General features: G+C 37.5%; 1 protein-coding gene across 1 annotated transcript in view; it reads left to right on the plus strand.

The window, feature by feature from the left end:
• The window catches only part of LOC102696762 (G protein-coupled receptor kinase 6), a 100,696-nt gene that overhangs the window by 69,470 nt on the left and 9,630 nt on the right, over window positions 1–21,596 (plus strand). Inside the window, exons 6-12 of the mRNA XM_015345036.2 lie at window positions 5,332–5,424; window positions 6,668–6,731; window positions 7,397–7,537; window positions 14,515–14,705; window positions 17,731–17,768; window positions 18,660–18,749; window positions 20,761–20,969. Coding sequence (XP_015200522.1) covers window positions 5,332–5,424; window positions 6,668–6,731; window positions 7,397–7,537; window positions 14,515–14,705; window positions 17,731–17,768; window positions 18,660–18,749; window positions 20,761–20,969 — 826 coding nt within the window. The remainder of the gene's footprint in view (window positions 1–5,331; window positions 5,425–6,667; window positions 6,732–7,396; window positions 7,538–14,514; window positions 14,706–17,730; window positions 17,769–18,659; window positions 18,750–20,760; window positions 20,970–21,596) is intronic.

Here is a 21,596-nt window from a genome sequence, read left to right on the forward strand (position 1 = left end):
CTTAAACAATCCCTGTGATTTAAAGAAAATAAAGGGGTTTTAGCAAAAGTTATGGTCAATAGCCAAAATTACATTGGGGACCAGTTCCAGCTGGGATGAAACTAAGTCAATGTCTTGACCTTTTTTAGAACAAAAGACATATTGTATGACTATTTATTTCTTCTTGTGCTCCCATCTCTTCATAATACTTACATAATGTTTCTCCAGCCTTTTGCCAATGTTCTCTGGGAGCTGGCTGACCCCACAGCCTGAAGGTTTTGCGATGTTCCCTCAACCCAACAATGCGTGTGTGTTGCTTCTGAGCAGTGTGGGGGAGGGGGCTTCTGTTAAAGAATGCCCTCACTCTTCACTGTCGTACCTTGAATCTGTTCGATTGCACAAAGAGCCTGTAACATTTCTCATGTGCTCGCTGTTGTACTTAAAAAAAAAATGCCTTTATTTACTACACAGTGCTTTTACATTCTATTGGAGATTCTGGAATTCCGCTTACCAAAAGGCGTGGCTGCAAAAGGTCAAGTATTGTGAAACAAGGATATTCTGAAATATTTTGTTAATGTTAACTTTACCTAAACACGAAATGGGCCTTCTTATCCCCTCAAATGAAGAACTGAAATGAATGGAGAAGGTGATTCCTTTTGGTTTTTTTTCACTACTGTAAACAGTAGGTTGCTTAGCATCACATCCACAAAGTTTACAGCAGTCACTGTTTATCTGCTCTTATTTGTGAACAGACAGATGTAGCTCATTTGTGCTTTTAATACTTTTAAAAACCCTGCAGAATAAACAGGCTTCCACGTGCTTTTACAGGATAAATAAACATACAGTATAAACCTAGTTCGCAGCATTAGCATGAAATCAAAGTACTAGGATATATCACCCCCTTACTTTGGTTATGTACATTTGTACTGTATGTTGCAAAAAAACCTCATAAACCTCTTTAGACAATTTTTTCCAAAGCACAAGCACTCTGCTTTTGCCCTGTCATTTCTCAGATTAAATCAAAATGAATGTTTTAAAGAGAGGCTTTCTTAGCAGTTATACAAAAACTATTTGAAATGTATTTGTAACTACTCAGCTCTGGCATCTGTCACTAATGATTGTATTGAAATGGTAAACCATTGTGTGTATTTTCCTGTGGAAAGGCATTTTTTTTCTTTTTTAGGCATTTGAATTATGAGATACGTGTTTTAAGGCACCATGTAGGGATGCTGTTACTTATTTACAATCACATATTTATACTGTTACAGTTTCTGCTTAATTATCAATATATTTACAAAAACATTTTAATTGCATTAGGATCATACTAAGTATACAGTTTTGAATTGACAGAGCAGGTCAATGAGTTTGCCAATGCAAAAATACATTTAATTTAATTCATTAATACCTAGCGTTACCCTTGTTGCAAGGTATGGTTGTGCAGTGGTTTACATTGCTGCTCTGGGGTCCTGGGTTGACACTGGGGAAAATTGGCCATGGTGTGAGTGTGGGTATGTCTTACTTTGTGTGTCTGCCCTGCGATGCACTGGCATCCAGTCCAGGGTGTGTGCTATCTTGTGCCCGTTGCATGCCAGGGTATGCTGTGGCTCCCACATGACCCTGTGTCAGATCAAATGGTTGGAAAATGGATGGAAAACCTATGCTTATTTTTTCTTTGCTGTATTGGGGTCATTTCAGAATTATGTGAATAGTACATTTATGCTGCTCTTTACATATTTCTTATTATTTTGAATGTTGAAATGTGACCAATGTAGTGTACGTCTGCCAGCATATACAGTATGTGTGATGTACTCCAAAATACGTTGCCATTTGTGCATTAGCCTCTCAGCTTTAAAGAAATACCTTCTCTGTTTTTAAATATACCATTCCAGACGAGAATATTCTCGAACTGCATTGGAGGAATCCCAGACCATTTAGGTAAAAGTACAGTTTGCACAATTCAGTGTCTTCAAATGAATCCAGATTGCAGCATTCCATGATTGATTTAGCTTACATTTGCTAATGAAGCTGTGAGTGTATGTGCAACTTAAATATTTTAATTCAATTAGCCTGAAGCTTCTGAAGAACTAAGTGAACATAATTTGGATCTTCACTCAGAAGTGTGGTCGGCAGGTTTGCATTTCACAAAGAATCTGATAATTCTCTTTTCTGCCTGCTGTTGTGGCATGATGTTAGTGTGAGGTGTGAAATGGATAACTTCTCAAATAAATGGCGTAGTTAATAGTATAGTAGATATACAAACCTGGGTTTTAAAATCATTACGAGACCTGTTTGGGACAAAGCATTCCTATAAAGGATGATATTCACGTGCTATTATGCAAACATACTGTCCAAAAAATATGAAGCAGTCAGCTGTCTCCAACATCTGACACTGGTGTGAGGGTACATTTACAAGTCTGTTCTCCTGGATGTTGTGAGGGGTGAGGAAATGTCTTGTTGGTAAGTAGAGAGGTGGAGTGGCTTATCCCTTCCTGTGTATCCTAGCATCGGATAGCTCATGCAGCTGGGCACGCCCTCTGATAGCTCTGTCAGAGGTCTCAAGATTAGCATCTGAAACAGAGAACGGAAGAGGAATAAATGTTCCTGACATCTCTGTACTGTAGTGCCTCCAAGTAAGAACCAGCATTTTCAAGTTATCTTCTAATTGCTTCCCTGGCAGTGCAGGATACAAGCTCTGCCGATTCCACCCTAGTGGTGAGGAGACTGGCTGTTTCCTATTTGCTGTTTGCGTCATATTTGCAATCAAATCCCTTCTGTGGTTCTGACAGGTTTTAGAGCTACCAGAAGGGAGATTGTTTAATTTTTTTTTAAACGTAGTTCAAAAGCAAAATACTAACCTCAAGAGCTCCCAGTTTTCAATGTATTTTTAACCAAAGCTGTACTTGTTTTTCATGAAGCTTTTACTAGTTTGCAAAAAATGCAACACAGTGATTATACAATGTTTTCGACTCCCTCAGAATTAGATATCTGTTAAAGTACCTGTTGAAGGCCAAAGACAAATCCTTTTCTGACCATTTAAAAAGCTATATTCGTAGCATAGGCATAAAATGTCAAATAAAAGACTAGTAAATTCAGGTTTGGTACTGCTTGATACAGATTAAGAGATATGTGTAGAGTTTGTACATTGGAGTTTGTACTTTCTTCCTGTGCACTATCTGAACAAAAAAGTATAAAATACAAAGATCTTTACAGTTAACATCTTTCTCTTGTTAACCACTGAGAGAAAACTTGTTTAAAAAGGTGGTAAACCCCAACAAACTGATATACAGTAACTTTGATAGAGGAATTCATTTATTTTTTAAATTAGCTCTTTAACACCACTGTTTCTTCTTTAGGATGTCACCAGATTGTCAGCATCAGGCTCATTATTCAGACATTTCGAGTTTTTAATTTCCTTACATTATGTGAAAAAAATATCTAGTTATTTACAGCTTCTCTGCCTTTTTTTTAGATGAGCTGGTTTCTGTAACGTTTGCAACAAAGAGACAGGACAGGATGAATTAAACAATGTTTGAGACAAAAAATGGTGGCTTGTTCTTTTGTGGGTGTGCATACATGCACTTCCTTTATGAATTGTTGAATGGATCTTTAAAGTAATGGATTCAATAGTTCTCTAATCAAAGACTTTGCAAAACTTTATTATAGCCTGATTTTTAAAAGCACTTGTGAATATTGCATTTTTAATGATGTGCCCTTTTACAACACACACTCCGGTTTCCTGTGTGATTGTGGTTTTTGCAATCTTTTGCATTCTCAGACTGGCAGTTTTCATCAGACAGTGTTTTTTCAGGCTTGTGATGTCAGAACTACTGTGATTCTGAATTTGCATCTTACAGAAATTTGCTATCCCACATTCAGGGTAAAACTTACTTTATACAGCAATCATTTTTAATTTTGATTTACATCTTCTGCTATGCCACCTTACTTGCTATACCTCATTATCTTTGCACTAGTGTGCTGTCGTTCGTCTATAGGAAATAGTGGTTTCCTAAGATTACATAAGATTTCTCTTGCCTTCCTGAAATTTAAACCATTATGGTGTTGCAGGTATTGTGACCATTGAATTTCCTTAAGAATCTAGATAACAATGGGTAACACCTTCAAAGCAAGGAGGTGTTTGCTGGGATGTTGGGGTGTGCAATTCAGTGATCTGAGCAATAGTAAAGTCTACCTTTGTTTATCTTAGTTAATTAATAATAATAATAATACTAATAATAATAATAATAATAATAATAATAATTCCTTATACTTATATAGCACTTTTCTGGACATCCCCTCAAAGTGCTTTATAGGTAATAGGGACTCCCCTTCACCACCACCAATGTGCAGCATCCACCTGGATGATGTGACGGCAACTATAGTGCGCCAGAACGCTCACCACACATCAGCTGTCAGTGGGGAGGAGAGCAGAGTGATGAAGCCACTTCATAGATGGGGATTATTGGGAGGCCAAGACTGGTAAAGACAAATGGAAAATTTGGCCAGGAAGAATTAAATTCTTGATAAATGATTAAGACTGTTGTCAACAATCTAGGAACACAGCATAAAAGACCCAGGTACAGAGAAACAAGGAGGGGGATGACAAGAGAGAGAGAAACACTTGAGGACACATCCAGAATGACAAGATTCATGTATTTGAACCTTATTAAGAGGGCTTGCCATTCTGTTCTGAGTTTCTGGAAACTCTGATTTCCTGTTTAGAGAATCCCTCTGTTAAAAACAGACTCTCCTGGTTCACGGATAGATTTTTAGAATAGGGAGATAGGTCTCCCATTCACTTTGTAGCATCTGGATTTATATATAGAGATTTAACCCTACATCATATTCTGTTTAGTTTAGAAGGCAGCTTTCTCTTCTTTTGGCCTCTGTACACCTTACATTAGAGTTAAATACTCGGTAGCAGTCTGGGGTTTTTATGGGAGGCCATGACATAGGCCTCTGGGATGCCTTGTTAGTAAATTTGCACATACTGTAGTGTAACTTGTGAGTTTTATGTTTATGTTGTTTGTAGTTTGCTCTGTGTACTATCATTGTTAATAGATATTTGTGTGTCTGAATTATTACTCTTTTCACCAAAGCTGTGCCAGAGAATTCAGGTGCCTCTAATTATACCAACCACTGGGGTATATTCTTGGCAAAATCTTTACAAGTTGAGGGTTATGCTTATTTTATTTTAATTATTGGTTGATACGCTCGGCTTATTCCCGATATTCCTGTAGTTTAATAACGCTCTATTTGTAACTATAGTGTAAGTGTGACATCTTATAGTCTGCGCTGCACTTCATTTGAATTTATTTATTTAACTTTCTTGTTTGTGTTGCTTTGTTTTTCCAGAATTGTTCACGAATATCTCAGTGGAGCCCCCTTTTCTCAATTTCAAGATAGCATGTATTTTTCACGTTTCGTACAATGGAAGTGGTTGGAGAGGTAAGTACTTAAAGAGTGAAATATCGCAATAATACACCTTTGAACATGTGGCAAGAAACAACTGTGATGCAGCAAATTACATCCAAGTCAGTCTAGATATACAGTAACTTTCTACATTAAGGATGTTTTTGTGCACCCCTGCCTGAATTTAAATCATACATTTCTTCTGATCAGTCCTAGAAGAATCCTCTAAGCTTTATTCAGGTTATACTCAATGAGCATTTTCTTTACATTGCAGCCAGTACCAGGTCCATGGAACAGTTGTCTTGTCATGTCGGTTTATTTTAATTGTGGAGGCTTTTTCTTCAGTTTACTTCTGACTGTGTTTCTGTTGAAGTCTAAAGCAGAAAGTAGCAGTACGGCAATGGAGGAAGATCTGTAAATTGTGTAAATCAGTATTTGTTCAAATTAATTGAACTCTCAGATTTGGCTCTGTATTATTTAGTATATTCTACCAACTACTTTTGATCTGTAGATCATGAAAATATTCCATAACTGTGGGATTGTTAACTTTGTGGAAACCATGGTTTCACTCCAAACAGGGCTGTTTTTAAATACAGTCATAAATATTTTTATAAGGCGATTCAAGCCATTTCAAATGCTTTAAAGATATAAATTAAATTAATTCTCACTTTATAGTTCCATGTAAATACATTTTTTTAAATAACTTTTTATTTTGGTTTGTCTGCTTAAAATAAGATTTATGCATCTATATGTTATTTTAATGTTACTTTTTTCTTTCTTCATTTGTACTTGAAACAGTTTTGTCCTAACATACATTTAGCTTTTTTACAGGCTAAAGATTCCAAAGCCAGTGGCTAACACAGTTAAAAAAAAAACACACTAGATGTACTTTGGGTTAGTTCAGTTAAAGTCTTTCACTTCCAGAAACCTGCCCTCAGACCACAGTGGAAATATGCTTATGAGTCCTGTCCTTTAGAACTCTGGACATTTCCAAATCACAACATACTTAGACATCTGCATTGGTCTTCTTTTGATTAGAAGCCAGGAGTTTCTGACACTCATGTGTGCCATAGCAAACATTTTCTGACACAGTTTTGAAATATGATTTGCCTAAAAGCAACAGACCCAAGCAAGGGAATTTGGGGATGAAAAAAATAATTCACCTCTACATATAAAATGTGTGTGTAATGTCACAACTTTGTCTTTGATTTTTGCTTATTTCACTCAGTGGGAACTGTTATTCACAATAGTTATGTTCCTCATATGTATTTTCAAACAGGCAACCTGTAACCAAAAATACCTTCAGACATTACAGAGTCCTGGGAAAGGGTGGATTTGGAGAGGTGAGTAAGGTGTCTAGCGGTTTCTCTAAACACAAATATTATATTACATTTCGAACGAATGTTTTGCATGCCTCCTCCTAATTGGTGCATTTTATTTAAGCATTTAAGTTGTAAATGTTACTGGACTTACAAAAGTGTTGTATTAGAGCAATTTATAGCATTAATCAGCTGACAATTTATTTTGCGTCTATGTTCGTAGGAAAAAATCTACATTTAAAAAATGGATTGTACGGAAGTTTATGATCGCCACAAACAAGAAAAAAAACTTGTTTACTGACACGGTGTGTTACTTCATGTATACAAAAAACAGAACACGTTCTCCTTTATTATTTTTTTTTTCAAAAAGAGTAGTGTGACGATATTCTACTGTTAAAAGTCAATGCTACTTTGCACGGGACAATATTATTGGATATACAGTACACTGCAATACAAATAATTTATATAGTAGGCAACATTGTTCACAAATTAACTATTGTATTTAAACGAATAATTTTCTCGTATAAACAAGTTTTTTTTCACTCCGCGGCGCTAATAAGCTTCCGTAGGATTGGTGTTAGAGCAGTTCGTATTATGACACTTTCTCCTACATTCCTTTCGTCATTGTGATTACAGTGTCTTACCTCTTGCAATGAGGTGTTTGTTCATCTCTTTTCCCTGTTTTCCAGGTTTGTGCTTGCCAAGTCCGAGCCACTGGTAAAATGTACGCCTGTAAAAAGCTGGAAAAGAAAAGAGTAAAGAAGAGAAAAGGTGAAGCAATGGCATTAAACGAAAAACGCATTTTAGAAAAAGTGAACAGTAGATTTGTAGTAAGTACTTCCTTTTTTATTTCACACTTTTCCGGATATGTGGAATGTAATGTTGTACGTTTTGGTCTGAAAATCATGTTGAGAACTGGCAAAATCAGGGCATTAATTTTGAAATTATATAGAAAATAAGAAAGATAACTGGAGTACCGGTATAGGAAAAGTAATCAGTCCAAAATGTGCATAAACTAGGTATTGGGGTTTTATGTAATGGGCGTTTTTGTAATATTATTTTAAAAGTAGTAACATTGTATCATGCATTTTGTAACAATAAAAGAAAGGTACCATTTTGTGAAAAATGAAACTTTAAACACTTTATTTCAGAAGTGTCATGTACACACCTGCAAGTGTTCTTTGAGATACCTTGTTTTTTTTACAAGAAACCCGACTACCATAGATGTATCATGTGTTCACAGAACAAATCTAAGAATAGACTGTTTTCATCAATTGAAAGGCTAGTCATTATTTGAAGCATGTTTTAATTTAAGTAATTTAATCATTTTGGTATGCATGTATGTAATTTGATAAATAGTTCTTAACAGAAAATTATTTATTTTAGTTTAGTTATTGCTTCTAAATAAACAATATAATGCAAATATATGTGTGAACCATAATCTAAATGCTTATAGTTCATGCATATACAGTATGTGCATTACATGGTTACATGCTTTTCAAAATATGTTAAATCACTAATATTACTTCCATTTTTTTATTTTTAAACACCTTGACACCATGATACTAATTTTTAAATTTATGAATGTTAAGTACGTTTTTTCCACAGGAATTTAACAGTTCAGCTTGTAAACAGTCAAAAGCTACAGTATACGTGCAGCTACTGGTATAAGCCATTCCTCTCAATATGGTACTTCATGCATTGCAACAGCTGTGTATCCTAGCAACCCCGACCAAATAGCATTAGCCAAAGAAGTCAAGTACTGCAAACCAGGATTGTTGTTGAGTTTTGTAGCTAAAGGTGCTGTAAATTGCTAATTTAAGGCCAGGAGAATTCATGCCCATCTTTGGTGAGACCATTATTTAGGCTTTGTCTCACCTCCAGCGATTAGCAATATGTTAATCCTCAGGAAGAGATAGTTTTCCTCCAGCACGTCAATTAGTAGTTCTCAACCACGTTAATGTGTGGCAGTGTGTCTCCGTGTTTAAAGCTTTGAACATTCGCAGACTGGGAGTTTGAGGTCATTGTGAAAATTTCAGTCTTGAATTTTAAAAAGTGATAGCCCATCATGGTTTTGGAAAATCTCAGAAGGTAAAAGATTTTGTCCTGAGTTACGAATGGAGGTTGTGGTTAGATCCAGGCTCTGCTATTGTGGGGAGAGGTGGCACACAATTGGCCTGGTGCCACTATGGTTATGAGGGCTGAAATCAGATGGGACCCCTCTTACTGTTCCCCTGATAGTGTGTTATACTGGCAATAAGGGTTATTTATGTCTTGTCTTCCAGCTGGCACCCAGCTTAATGTGAGTTTTAATCACGGTGTGAGAGTGGATGGTTTGACAAAGGCACATGTTTTGGAGGAATGTGTGGTGTCCTTCTCTTTCTCCATGCTTTAGATAAAAATTGACTGGCCTACATTGATTGCCATTACAAGGTATTCTAAATTTTTTACAAGAAAACATTTTAAAGACGAGTTATCACTGTCATTATTTAGCTTTCGTCTGTCTCATACATTCTTATTTCTTTTTAAATTAAAACGGATACTTTTCTCATCCCTGTCAAATGTTCCTATCTTTTGGCTCACTTTCAGTCTTTTGAACATCCTTTGGGTATGTCTGTCTTACAAATTAAGCCCACACAGTCCTATGATGCAACAATTTGGGTAGATTAATTCTTCAGTTAGAACAGAAATTGACTGATGGGCTGATTCTCTGTTCTAGTTTGAGCTTTTGTTGTTTGACAGCTATGACTCGTGTCTAATGACAACAGTACAAAATTGACTGAGCTTTGCTGAATTTGGCTATGCTTGAGCTGGACAGGTTATTAAGATTGTTGTGCTGCTGCACACTCCTGGGGTTGTAATGCCTTACAAAAGTATTCACCATTCCATGTGTCCCATGTTGTTAAACTGCAGATGAAGACATTTTATTAAAATTAATGCTTTTTCTCAAAACCTGGATGCTCAAACTGAATATTTTCATGAGTGAAAGAATCTGAATGTCATCAAAAATAGGAAAGAAAAATCCAGAACTAAAATACGTGGATTGTATAAAACTCCTTGGTCTTCATGATTGAATCTTTGCTTGATAGTTGTATGTAGCCCGACATCATGTGAACTACTATTGTACAGAGAGGTCAGTCAAGTAACTGAGACTTGTTAAAAGTAATTTTTGCAAATTAACCTTGGCAAAGGGGTTAAAGACTTGTGCAAATAATATATTTTACTTTTTGATTTTTCTCTTTTATATTCTATTATTATTTTAAACTAATTTTACCTTTAGAATCCTATACATTTTTTTGTGATTCAGCCCAATGGGACTTCAGTGGAATGGGAGTGAATACTTTCAAAGGCACTGTATATGAATGTGAGCTTGTAGTGTTGGCTGTTGGGGACATTTTGTTTCTCCATCAGTACTGTCCTGTATATAGTGTAAAGATTGACATTTTGATGGAGTGCCTTCACAGCCATTATCCCCTTGGGCTGGTACAGGATGTGTAATGGCAAGCTAAATTAATCAAGATATGCCCATTCCAAGTTGAGTGAGTAAAAGAAAAAAAGTATCACCGTTTCCAAATGTGAAAAAAAAAATAACATCACATTTTGAAGATTTTCTGAAGCAATGTGACTGTGTTAACATTTCTTTGCGCATCAGTTGTTAACATCCACTTGGTCGTGTTATATGTGTTTGGTTTTTTTTGCTAAGAAAATAAGCCCCAGAGATTATGGTGAGAAAAAGAAATCAGTCTGTTAATGTTCTGTTATAAAATCTTATCAGATGATATGTATAAAATATGCTCACCAGGAGGTCGGAAAACAATGTTGCTGTAAGGCTGTGATCCTTGGCACTCCTTAGCAACACTTCAGAAAGCAATACTACATTTCCCACATTTGAATTTCTGTCAGTTGAGTAGGGGTGGGAGGTTAAAAAATTAAACACAAAATCTTTCTCAGTGATGACTGGCATAGGTTTTCAGCAGTTTCAGAAAATAGCCTTAACTCAGACATGTACTGTACTGTTGACGTTTTCTTTATATTTTGGAAATGCTTTTTTGCTTTATAATCGGAACCCATTCAAGTTAAAAAGATCCCAAAACATGGGCAATTTGGCTGGTCCTACCTCATTTATTCCTCAATTGTTATCCATCCCCTTCAGCAAAATCTCCCAGAACAGACTCCACCGGGCTCATTGTAGTGAACACGGCAGTCTGGTCCAGAACAGTATGTGCCACAAGATTAAACAGTGTCTTTGTACACATCCATCCCGCATCTCTCATTTCTCAATACAGAACCTACTGCAGTTATAGGCAAATGCAAATGAGGGAAAGGAAGCTTTTCACTGTCCTGACTCCCATTCTTTGCAAAATTACCTCATTTCTTACATTCCTATCAAGTGAGGAATTCTAATGAGTAATCATAGCATTAAAAACGTGTATGGAAAGTAAGGTCCCTCCAAAGAATGCCGCTTCTGTTGCCCACAAGAAATACCCTTGAATTTAACGAATCCTGTTTTAGGCTCTGAAAGAGTTAGGGACACACATCATTGCTTTGCACGTCCATGATTTGGATAACTGGGCTTGTATGGGCATAGATAATTGTTTGGATCTCTCTTGCTATTGTTATTTTCTTTTCCAACTACAGTCCCTTTCATTTTCATTGGTCAACCTTCTGCTTTTCACTGGGAGTCAGCTGCCATTGTACAGTTGTTTTATTCTTCTTCTACCAGAAATGATCCATTACGCCCTGCTTGTTAACTTAAAAAAAAGTCAGTTTACAGATTTTTTCACTGGGATGAGTGGTGAAGACAATCATTACTCTCTGCTGTGATGATATTGTGGGCATTTTCATGACTGCAACCTCTGGGTCTTATGTGCATTAATTCACAGCACTCTTTTATCCTTAGAAAATGTATGCAGGAGTGTACCTCCATTTTGCTGAAAGCAGACTGGATTCCTTAGAATGTCATAGCATATACTGTACACTGTAGTTTGGCAGACTGGCCAAGTAGTACTCCAGTCTATTGACCTTTAAAAGTATTTTATGTAATAGTCCGCAGAAAACAAAGATATTATCTGGAATGTTTTTCTACTGTGTAAGATAAATTCGGTATGAGAATCTAAACATAATTATTTTTGAAGCTCCTTTTTTGGAGTCTGTTTAGTTTGATGTCTTTTTTTAAGTAAGATATTTTGAGATAGTATTAGGACCCATTTATTGTTGCTTTCTCTGAAGCTAAACAGAAAGTAGCACTCCAGATTTGTAAGGCTGTTTAATTTGGATGGCGCAAGAAAAACCTTTATCTCTTCCAGATAAAGCCCAGTTGGGAAATTTCAAAGACATTTTTACTCTCCGTTAGAGACATTGGTTTTTATTAACCCAATGTAAAAGGAGCGAACTTGTAATTATTTGTTGCTTTTAACTAACATAAACCACAAAATAGACTTAATACTTGAAGGGCAAATTTAAAGAAGCATATGTGGCTTAATAGAAAAATCAAGAAACAAGGAAAGAACAATAAGGTCCCGGGCAGGTCTGAAATATTTTGCGATCTGTGGTATACCAAATAGAGTTCAGCTCAAGAGAGACAGCCGAGTCAGCCTTATGCACTTTATCTAGAAGCTCTTCATCAGGTGGCTGCTGGCCTGTGCAATAAGAATGAGACATTGAATGGCCACAGTACCAGTCGAGTTCACTTTGGGGCAGACCAACTGCCTTCCCTGACAGCATTTTCTAGACACAAGCATGAAGCTGGTAACTCTGTATGAAGCAGTAGCTGTATAGACTATATAAGGAAAGTGAAACAAGCCTATAATATTACACATTTACAGACACAGACACTGAAGAAGGCTTTTATGCCGCATAGTTCATATGGAGAGGATTACTTGGATCAGAGTTCAGTTGGCACCTAGATATGGATCAGTTTGGCAGGTGTGAAATGTCAGAAATGTTTGTTTTGGATCAGAGCGTGCACAGAATAAGCAAACCAGGCTTTACTTGAAAAGGTGACCTCGGCTTGATTAAGGGGACTCTGGAGAGACTCCTCTTTGATGTCCCTGAGTGTGAAAGCAATTGCACCGCAGTTCACAAGTAAAAGAAATCTTGAACTAACGGGCTGGTGCTGATCCTAACGGGCATTTCTGTCTTATTTCCTTTCCAGCTTAAAGTTGGCACTGCTGGCTAATAGCAAGATTCATTTTAATCTCTTTCGTTAATTAAAGAAACGGAGATAGAAAACTAAAAAGTAGAATTTGAAATTAGTAGATGGCTCTTAATTAGGATGCAGAAGTGGATTATTAGTAAAGGGATAAAATCATAATGACAAAAGCTCATGACAAAAGATAAAAGCTAGCTATTGGATGTATAAGCTCTAGTTGTGGACGGTCATTTTTTTAACCCACACATCCTGCATTAAAACATTAATGTAATAAGAGTAGTAGTTTTCCTCTTAGCCATTCTAATTTTTATAGCCTTTTACAAACCACCAATTTTAAATTAACCAAAGAATCAACAGTACACAGCCTGAAACTGTGCTGAAAAAAACAATTGGTTACAAAAAAGTAGATCTACGTTCTGTACTGTATGTTTCGTCTAATATTTACAAAGCTAGTTGGAAATAATAATTTACACAGACTCCCATAATCATGCTTACTTGAAGCAACATGTGTGCATTCTTGTACAATTACAGACCCTTCCAAGCAAACTTAAAATTGCAGCAGTATGGATCCCTCTCAAATATCGCTTATTAAATTATGCTGACTGATCGATAATATTCTTTCAAAAGTTATTAAAATCTGACTCATTTAACAAGGTATAGTGAAGATTGTGGTTGAATTTGGGCAAGAGGTGCCAGTACTTAAATTCTGCTGTCTTATAAATCTACCTCTAAGCAAACTGCATTTTAGTTAATCTTAGTTGATTATTGTTCACAACACAGCCTTCTTCCTATAGAAGGTAATTTGAAGTCATATGGAGCTGAAGTTCATTATTCGAACATTTAAACAAGGCTCTGGAAGAAAAAAACACATGTGCTACCATTATAGGAATGTGAATTGACAGAGACAGTTTACCTGGAGAAACAGTCTGGACATTAAATGATGTTGCATTTTTGTGCTTAATATGGCCTTTAAGTACTTCATAATTAAATAAGTTAAAATCACACCAGTTTGAGCCACTGGAAAAATGAAATCACATTAAAAGTGAATTGAAACAAGATAAATTCCCAGAAAAGGGCAACAATGGAAGAAAAGGAACATGAATAAAACCCCTGGGAGATCCATCCCTGTGTGCAACTCCTCAGTCCTGTGCAGTTAGGTTTGACTTATCTCTCCTCCGGAGTTCTAATCAGACTGAGTGCACAGAGCCCCACACTCGCTGCTAACCACAGGAACTATGGCAAGTGCCTGTGAGAAACACAGTAGATTAGCAAAAGCACAGCAGTGTACGGTGCAGAGGTGCTGAATTTAACAGCGAACCTGACATAAACAAAAGTCCTTCAAAGCGCAGTCAGCCTTTAAAGCTTTTGAACTCTAGCTTAAAGATCAGACAGCACACTATTAAAAAGCACGTATCTTTCAAATTCCAGAGGTGTGCAAGGAAACACTGTTTTAATGTCGGAGTCGGAGCCTTTCACAAGTTGCTCTCAACTTTGACTTCTTTAGATGAGTGTTATTCCCACGTTGACAGTATCGCCCCTTAGTTATCTTATAGTTCTGTTTAGTAAGCAAATAGCAGAGGAATATTACTGCTGACGTGAATAGACGGAAAAGACTTCCAATACTTCAATTGTGTTTTCCCCCTCTCGTTTCCTCAGGTTAGTTTAGCCTACGCCTATGAGACCAAGGATGCCCTTTGTTTAGTATTAACGATAATGAATGGTGGAGACTTGAAATTCCATATTTACAACATGGGAAACTCGGGCTTTGACGAACAGAGGGCCATCTTCTATGCGGCTGAGATCTGCTGTGGGCTGGAGGACCTTCACCGAGAACGGATAGTGTACAGGTATGGAGCCCTCTTTTCTCAGCGATTGCAGTGGTCAGTCTTCTGCTTCTTGTCAAGCTACATATGGATGTTGGTGTATGTGTGCATACAGACAGTACACTGCTGGGCAAATGTTTTAGAAACACTATTTAGCTGATTTTGTAATGATTGATCCTAATAAATGTTCACGCTGCAGTGCAAAAAGTGGCCTTTCAGCTTTATGGCTGTGTAGTGAGGAATACATGATGCTGAGGATAAGGAACACATTTTCCAATTAAAACAAATTTCATTATTGTAAGGTGATGCATTAGCTTCAACAGTCATCCCTTGCAGCTGGTAAATTTAAGACCTAATGGGGAAATAGGGTTAGGGCAACTGAAGTCATGACTCAAAATGTTAAAATCTCTCAAACATTATCTTCACCTATCAGAAAGTAAAATCGTAACATCAGAGTAAAGAAGAACACAATATATTTAGGAAATTCTTAGTTATACAGTTCCTGACGTAATCCTTGTATTTATTGCTGTGATGGCACCCATGTACTGTAGATCAGGACACTTGGCATGTATGAGTGATATTGTTGCTCCAAAAGAACAACTTCTTTTGTGCTTTCTATTACCTTCCTCACTTTTCTTTATTGTATGATTTCTGGATTAATTTAAAATAAACTAACAACAAATCTGTTACCTAGTCCTTCATGTAACTTAATAGTAATAATAATCTTCATTTTATATAGTCCCTTTAAAAGTAGCTTCATAAAACACTTTATGTTAAGAAAACAAACTAGCAGAAGAGGTAACAGAATTAAGTACAATTAAAAATAAAGGTTTAGAATGCAGTAGAAAATGCAAAAGGGCAAACACAGTCATCAATTTTAAAAAAAAAAGACTTTCCGAAGAAGAATCTTTTGTGTCTGGATTTGAAAGCAACCAGGGAAAGTGACAGGTGATTCTTTGATATTCTTGGGCATAGAATTCTAGAGCTTTGGGGTATACAGTAGCAAGAGAAGACAGAAATAATGTGATCACTTGCACATGCATTTATCAAAATACATTTTTTTTCTTATAAACTCATCAATAGATCACTTAGCAACACTGGACTCTTCACCCTTTCTCATACGCAAAAGAGCCATATTAATAGAAATTGCGTTAATAAATTGCATGTCCACCCGCAAAGATGGCTGACTGAGAAAGAAAGATCAAACCTTGTGGCTGCTCTCTCCTCCTCTTGAGAAAATAAATCTCACACCAGCACACATCGCAGCTCAGGGCTGATTCTCGACCTTGCAAATACTCCAAAGTTCAGATTCGTGCAAGGCGAAACGATATACAACTAATTCTGTGCTGATACTCAAAACCGCATAAGGTAAATTCACGTATAGCAGGGGATTACTGTATTTCATATGATCATTTGCTCACGTAAAGTTCACCTTGAGTGGTTGTGAATTTTGACGATTTTGGAAAATTCTCATCAGAGTGAATTGAAGACTGTTTCTTTCTCACAAAAAGTAATGTGTTTTAGTATTTTTTTTCTGTGTCTGTGCTAATAAAGCTTAGAAGGAAAGCCATTAATATTGTTTTAACTTGGCCTGAATGCAAAAATGTTCTTCTGCTGTTCAAGAACTTACAGCTCATAAAAGCTGAACTGCAATGAAAGATAATGTAATAAGTCTTATCTAGTTTGCTGTATGAATGTATAGATACATTAGTACAATATTTATATTATTAGAATATTATTTGTATTAGTTCAGTAGAACATATTTGAATATATGAGATTTTAGGCTTTGTGTTATACAGTAGCTAACTGCTAACTTCTTTAATAATAAAGGGGAAAGAAAAAAATGACAGCTGTAATAAAAAATCACGTGAATCGTTTGCCATTTTTCTGTTTGCCATTTGTTATCAATCAAAACTTTTTCTGGCTTGCAAATTCTAAACTGCTCAATATCTTGATGAAGCAGTGGTAAAATTGTTCTGAATGAAAGGTTCTGTGGCCACCCCTGATATCACCCATGAATCAAAATATACTCCGAATCCGGAGTTATTTTGTTGTTGTTTTTTTTTTGTTTTGGTGCTTTGTTTCAATTTTAAAATGAACATTTAAAATGAATTTCTCTTCAGATGTTCTGAAGATGGGCTGTTTGGGTCACTTCCCTCAAAGCCTAGAGACCAAAACAAAGTTGATTTTTAAACAAATTACGCTTTAATCTCAGTCTTCTTCAATTGAAAAATGAACAATAAGAAACTCAGTACACTTTGTTTAGCCAAACATTAGAACTACCTACCTAATCTTATTTTCTGTCATGAACTGAATGATATCATGTGGCTCAACAGCACACCCAGTGGATAACCTTGTTAATACTGGCACTGTACAGTCACTTTACAGTCATTAAATTGATTTGCTTTTTGATGAGCTGGAGTACTTTAGATAGGAAATGAAAGGCTTTGTGCACAAAACACGCTTTTCTTCACTTTTTCTGATTTAAAAGAATTGGAGTGGATGTCTTGAGTCTAAGATGAGTGTCTCAAATCAGGTATGCAGGCTATAAAACAATGAATGTGATAACTGTAAAGGTGTGGTTTATTCTTATTACATTAAAATGTACTGCAACATTCTTGAATGATACTTCTTCCAGGACAGTTTTCAGTTTTTGCACTAAATAAAAAGTGAAGATCTTAGTAAATATAAATTCAGGTGAAAAATTGTCAAGGAACATTTTTTTCAAAATTTAGTTTCAGGAAAAAAAACAATGAACTTTCTTATTTGGATATGCAAATTTAAAATAAATCATGACATGGGAAGTATTTACCCAATGTGCAGAAGGTTATGAAAAAAGCCCTGCCAAATAACTTCAAATAACATGAAAAAACAGAAAATAAGTCTGAAATGCCATTGTTAATTTTAATAAAACTTTTTATTTCAGCTGTTTAAACACAGTATCGGTCTTAGTTTAATTTGGCTTTGTTCAGGAATGGCTTTAGGCTTTGCAGTCATTGGCCAGATTGTATTATTTTTAACCTGAGTACTTACATTTTCATCTCTACAGGGATTTGAAGCCGGAAAATATTCTTTTAGATGATCGTGGTAAGTCACTGCAAATTATTTAAAAATATGCCTAGGACAGTTGTAAGCTAGAAGCTGAAAGAAAACTTTTACGTGGTTTTTGGAGCAATTTCAGTTTTTTGTTTTATATACAATTTCTTTCCTCCGGGTCTTCCAGTTTCCTTCCACAGTGGGAAAAAAAATACATACTGATACGTTAATTGGCTTCTGTGAAAACCAAGCCTACTGTAGGTGTGAGTGTGTGTTTGTGTCTGTGTGTGTCCTGTGATGGACTGGTGCTCTCCAGCCTTGCTCCCATTGCTTGCTGGGATAAACTCCTGCTCCCCTGTGACCCTGAACTGGAAAAGAAGTTCGAAAATGGATGGATAGAGGGATATACAGTTTCACTTTAAGTTGTAGTTTATGCATTTCCACTTCTTCAGATCTTGGTGCTAAATATTGTACTGAAATGCAACAGCATTGTTCACACATAATGATGGTTACCCAAAAAATAAAGCTGTAGCAGAACTTACTAATGCCAGAACTCCTGAAAAAAAGATTTGGCACACTTAAAAGAGTTTAAAGAACAGAAAAGCAGGAAATGTAAAGATAAAATGCAGCTGAAGTGTAGCCGTCCTGATCTAAGAAGAGATATTATCTTACAAGCTCATACTTTGAGTGTGTACTGTATATACTGTATGTAAAGAAAATTGACTGGAATTTAAATATCAGATCCCACAGGCCTTTACATAATCACTTGAAATAACTTAATTTCGTTTGAAGTGTCTGATTCACTACATTTTGTAGGATTGCTTTAAATGTATTCAGCTGTACAGTAAGTCCTGATGTGATAGTTTTTCTGTTCTTTTTTTAGTTAACTGTAAACTGTTTTCCAGTGAAGGCTTAATTCTCAGTCCCCGTTTTTTTCCATAGGACATATCCGTATTTCAGACCTGGGTTTAGCCGTCCAAATCCCAGAAGGAGAAACGATACGAGGGAGGGTGGGGACTGTAGGTTATATGGGTAAGTAAAATATTCATTTGAAGATCTGTGACTGTTAATCATATTTTGGTTCTATTAGGTCTTAGGTCTAAAGTTATATGTTTACGCTTATACCCCTGTACAGCATGGTAAGAATAAGCACCTTACATGCACCTCAAACACTGAACCACCAGAGCCGCCACTGTTTAGAAAATATTAGCGCTTTTAGAGAGATCTGATTTTTGCTCGTTACCATCCAAGTTTGGAATGCCAAAAGAAGTAAATGTGCCTTTGAATCTGTACAAGGAGGGACACTGTGTGAATGCGTACCAGGCACGAACGAGTTCTGGGAGTGCTGGGAGTGTGGATAAATGAAATTCGCAAGTAATCTACCCAGTGACCATCACCAGACAACAACAGCATGGTCTGCTTACTGGAAAAGCCTGGGGGTAGCCTAGACTTGATTGAACAACTCAGCAGAGACTAGTTAAACATTGATTTCACCTTCACAAATACGCTGGATGATTCCAGAACACCCATGAGTCTGATTACGTCAGGTGACTCAGACCTGTTGGTACACAGTGTATGCACCCGGAAATGTCCTCACTGTTAATCAGTGTTTTCCGGCCTTTTCCATATCAAGGACAACCCCAAAGATACTGGACAAGGGTGCTCAATTCAGATAAATCCTGGTTCTGTGTTCCAGTCGGTGTTAATAAAGGGTGTGTAAAATGGAGAAAGGTTGGCAGGTGGTGCTGGCTGCTGCCTCATAGCTTCCTGTTTGATTCTGGGCCTAGGCAGCATTTCAGTCTGGAAACCACAACCACAACTTTTGCTTGCACAAGGTTTTCTCTGAGTATTCTCGTTTCCTCCCACCTGCCAAAAATGGGTTTATTTGGCTTCTTTATAACTGGCTCTTCTTGGGATATGAGCCCTGCTGCTCACGAGAAAAGAAGCTGGACACCCCATATCAGCACTCTGCCCTGTCAGTAGTGACTCTGGTGCCATTCTGCCCTGTTTGTGGAGTATGGTATGGGTTAGAGACCAGAGAAGAAAGGCCCACTGAGGTTTGGGTTAACATCATGATGTACAGTAGATAGCAACCGATGCCAAATTAAGGAACTGACATCTCGGGATTGATGATAAACTCACTGCATTGAGATTAGCTTTTTACAGATAAAAACTTCAGGTGTGTGTTTGATCCATTGTTTCAACTTTAACAACATCAATATAATCTCTGAAGCTTTCAACAGAACACAGTTTTTGTCTTGAGGTGGCAGGTGTTACTCCAGTGTCATTCCAGAGTATAGGTGTAGGCTGTGCTCAGGCCTGCTGTTTGCCAGGTCCAAATCCAGTCCAGCACCTCTGGAATAAGTTCACTGGGCACACATGTTAATATTAACCACTGCCCAATAACACAAAGAAGTACTCTTCGGGTTAAATATTTTCATGCTCCACATGCTGGTATCTGGTCTGTGTTGTGTTGTTTATATAGCCCATACAACAAGTAACTGTCCACATGGAGTGTTAATTATAGTATTAGTATTAGGACACACAAAAGTATACATAGGTATAGCTGACTTGAACACAACATGCAAATACACATTTGGCTTTGAACTTTCTTTTCAGGAACTGAAAAAGGCAATGAACTGATGTCACAGTCCAAATGTACAGAATACACCCACTTTACCTTGTCTGTAGTTTAGCTTTAAATTGGGGTATTGTTCCTAAAGGATTTCATTGTATAGTACACTGCCACCTAGTGGCCACAAGCAATCCGTCTGGAATGTGCTGGTGTGCACTGAGGATCATGAGACATCACCGGGCAGCAGCTGGCCATTCTTGTCTGTGGATTGAGTGTGGGGACATGGCAAAGGAGATGATATCTGTGTTTGTGAAAACACAAACTTCAGTATCTGCGAAATAGTAACATTCCCTAGAGCCTCAGACCCCTCCTTTGTAATTTAATCGTTCCGCGAGTCTTAAAGAGTTCCCTCCGTTGTGGGGTCCGTTTTCACGGAATGCCCCCCAAACTTTTTTTCCTGCCCGTCAGCTCCCGAGGTGATCCAGAATGAGAGCTACACGTTCAGTCCGGACTGGTGGGGGCTGGGCTGCCTGATTTTCGAGATGATCCAGGGCCAGTCTCCGTTCCGCCGGCGCAAGGAGCGGGTCAAGCGGGAGGAGGTGGACCGGCGGGTGCGCGAGGACCCAGAGGAGTATTCGGAGAAGTTCTCCGAGGAGGCCAAGGACATCTGCAGAGCGGTGAGGGCACACGTCCGTGCTGGCATGGCGTAGCAGAGTTTTACCCACGTTGCCACAGTGCGTGATACACTACCTCACTGTTGGCACATGTGACTTGCTACAGCTTGGCCTCAGCTAGCCTCCTTCCTTCTGGTCCCTGTGCAGCACTGCAGGCCTTTCTTTAGCTCTGAAGTTTACTGGGACCATAGCTTAGCGTGGGGATGCCAGTAGCTCCCTGAGTGCCCTCTCCTTAATCACTTTTTTCCTTACATTGTATAAGAAATGCCAGTGTGCCAGTAATGGCAGTGGGTGCAGTTTAATTCCAGAAACTCCAGTAAGTAACCCCTTACTAGGGCCAGGCCCTCTGAAGTATAGATGATTGCACTGATGCACTTTGGGTAGAATCACAGATCAGCTTGTTTTTTCACATTTTAGTTAAATGTCAAGGGTGGCACTGTGGCACAGTCAGTAGTTAGCATTGTTGCCTGGCCATGCTAGGGCCCTGGGGTCAATTCTGGACCCAGGGTGCTATCTGTGTGGAGTTTGTATGTCCTCCCCATATTCATCTCCAGTTTCCACACATATTCCAAAGACATGCTGGTAGGTTAATTGGCTTCTGGGAAAACTGGTCCTGACGTGAGTTTGTGC

The sequence above is a fragment of the Lepisosteus oculatus genome, chromosome 1 (genome assembly GCF_040954835.1).
Source record: "Lepisosteus oculatus isolate fLepOcu1 chromosome 1, fLepOcu1.hap2, whole genome shotgun sequence".
Classification (NCBI taxonomy): Eukaryota; Metazoa; Chordata; class Actinopteri; order Semionotiformes; family Lepisosteidae; genus Lepisosteus; species Lepisosteus oculatus.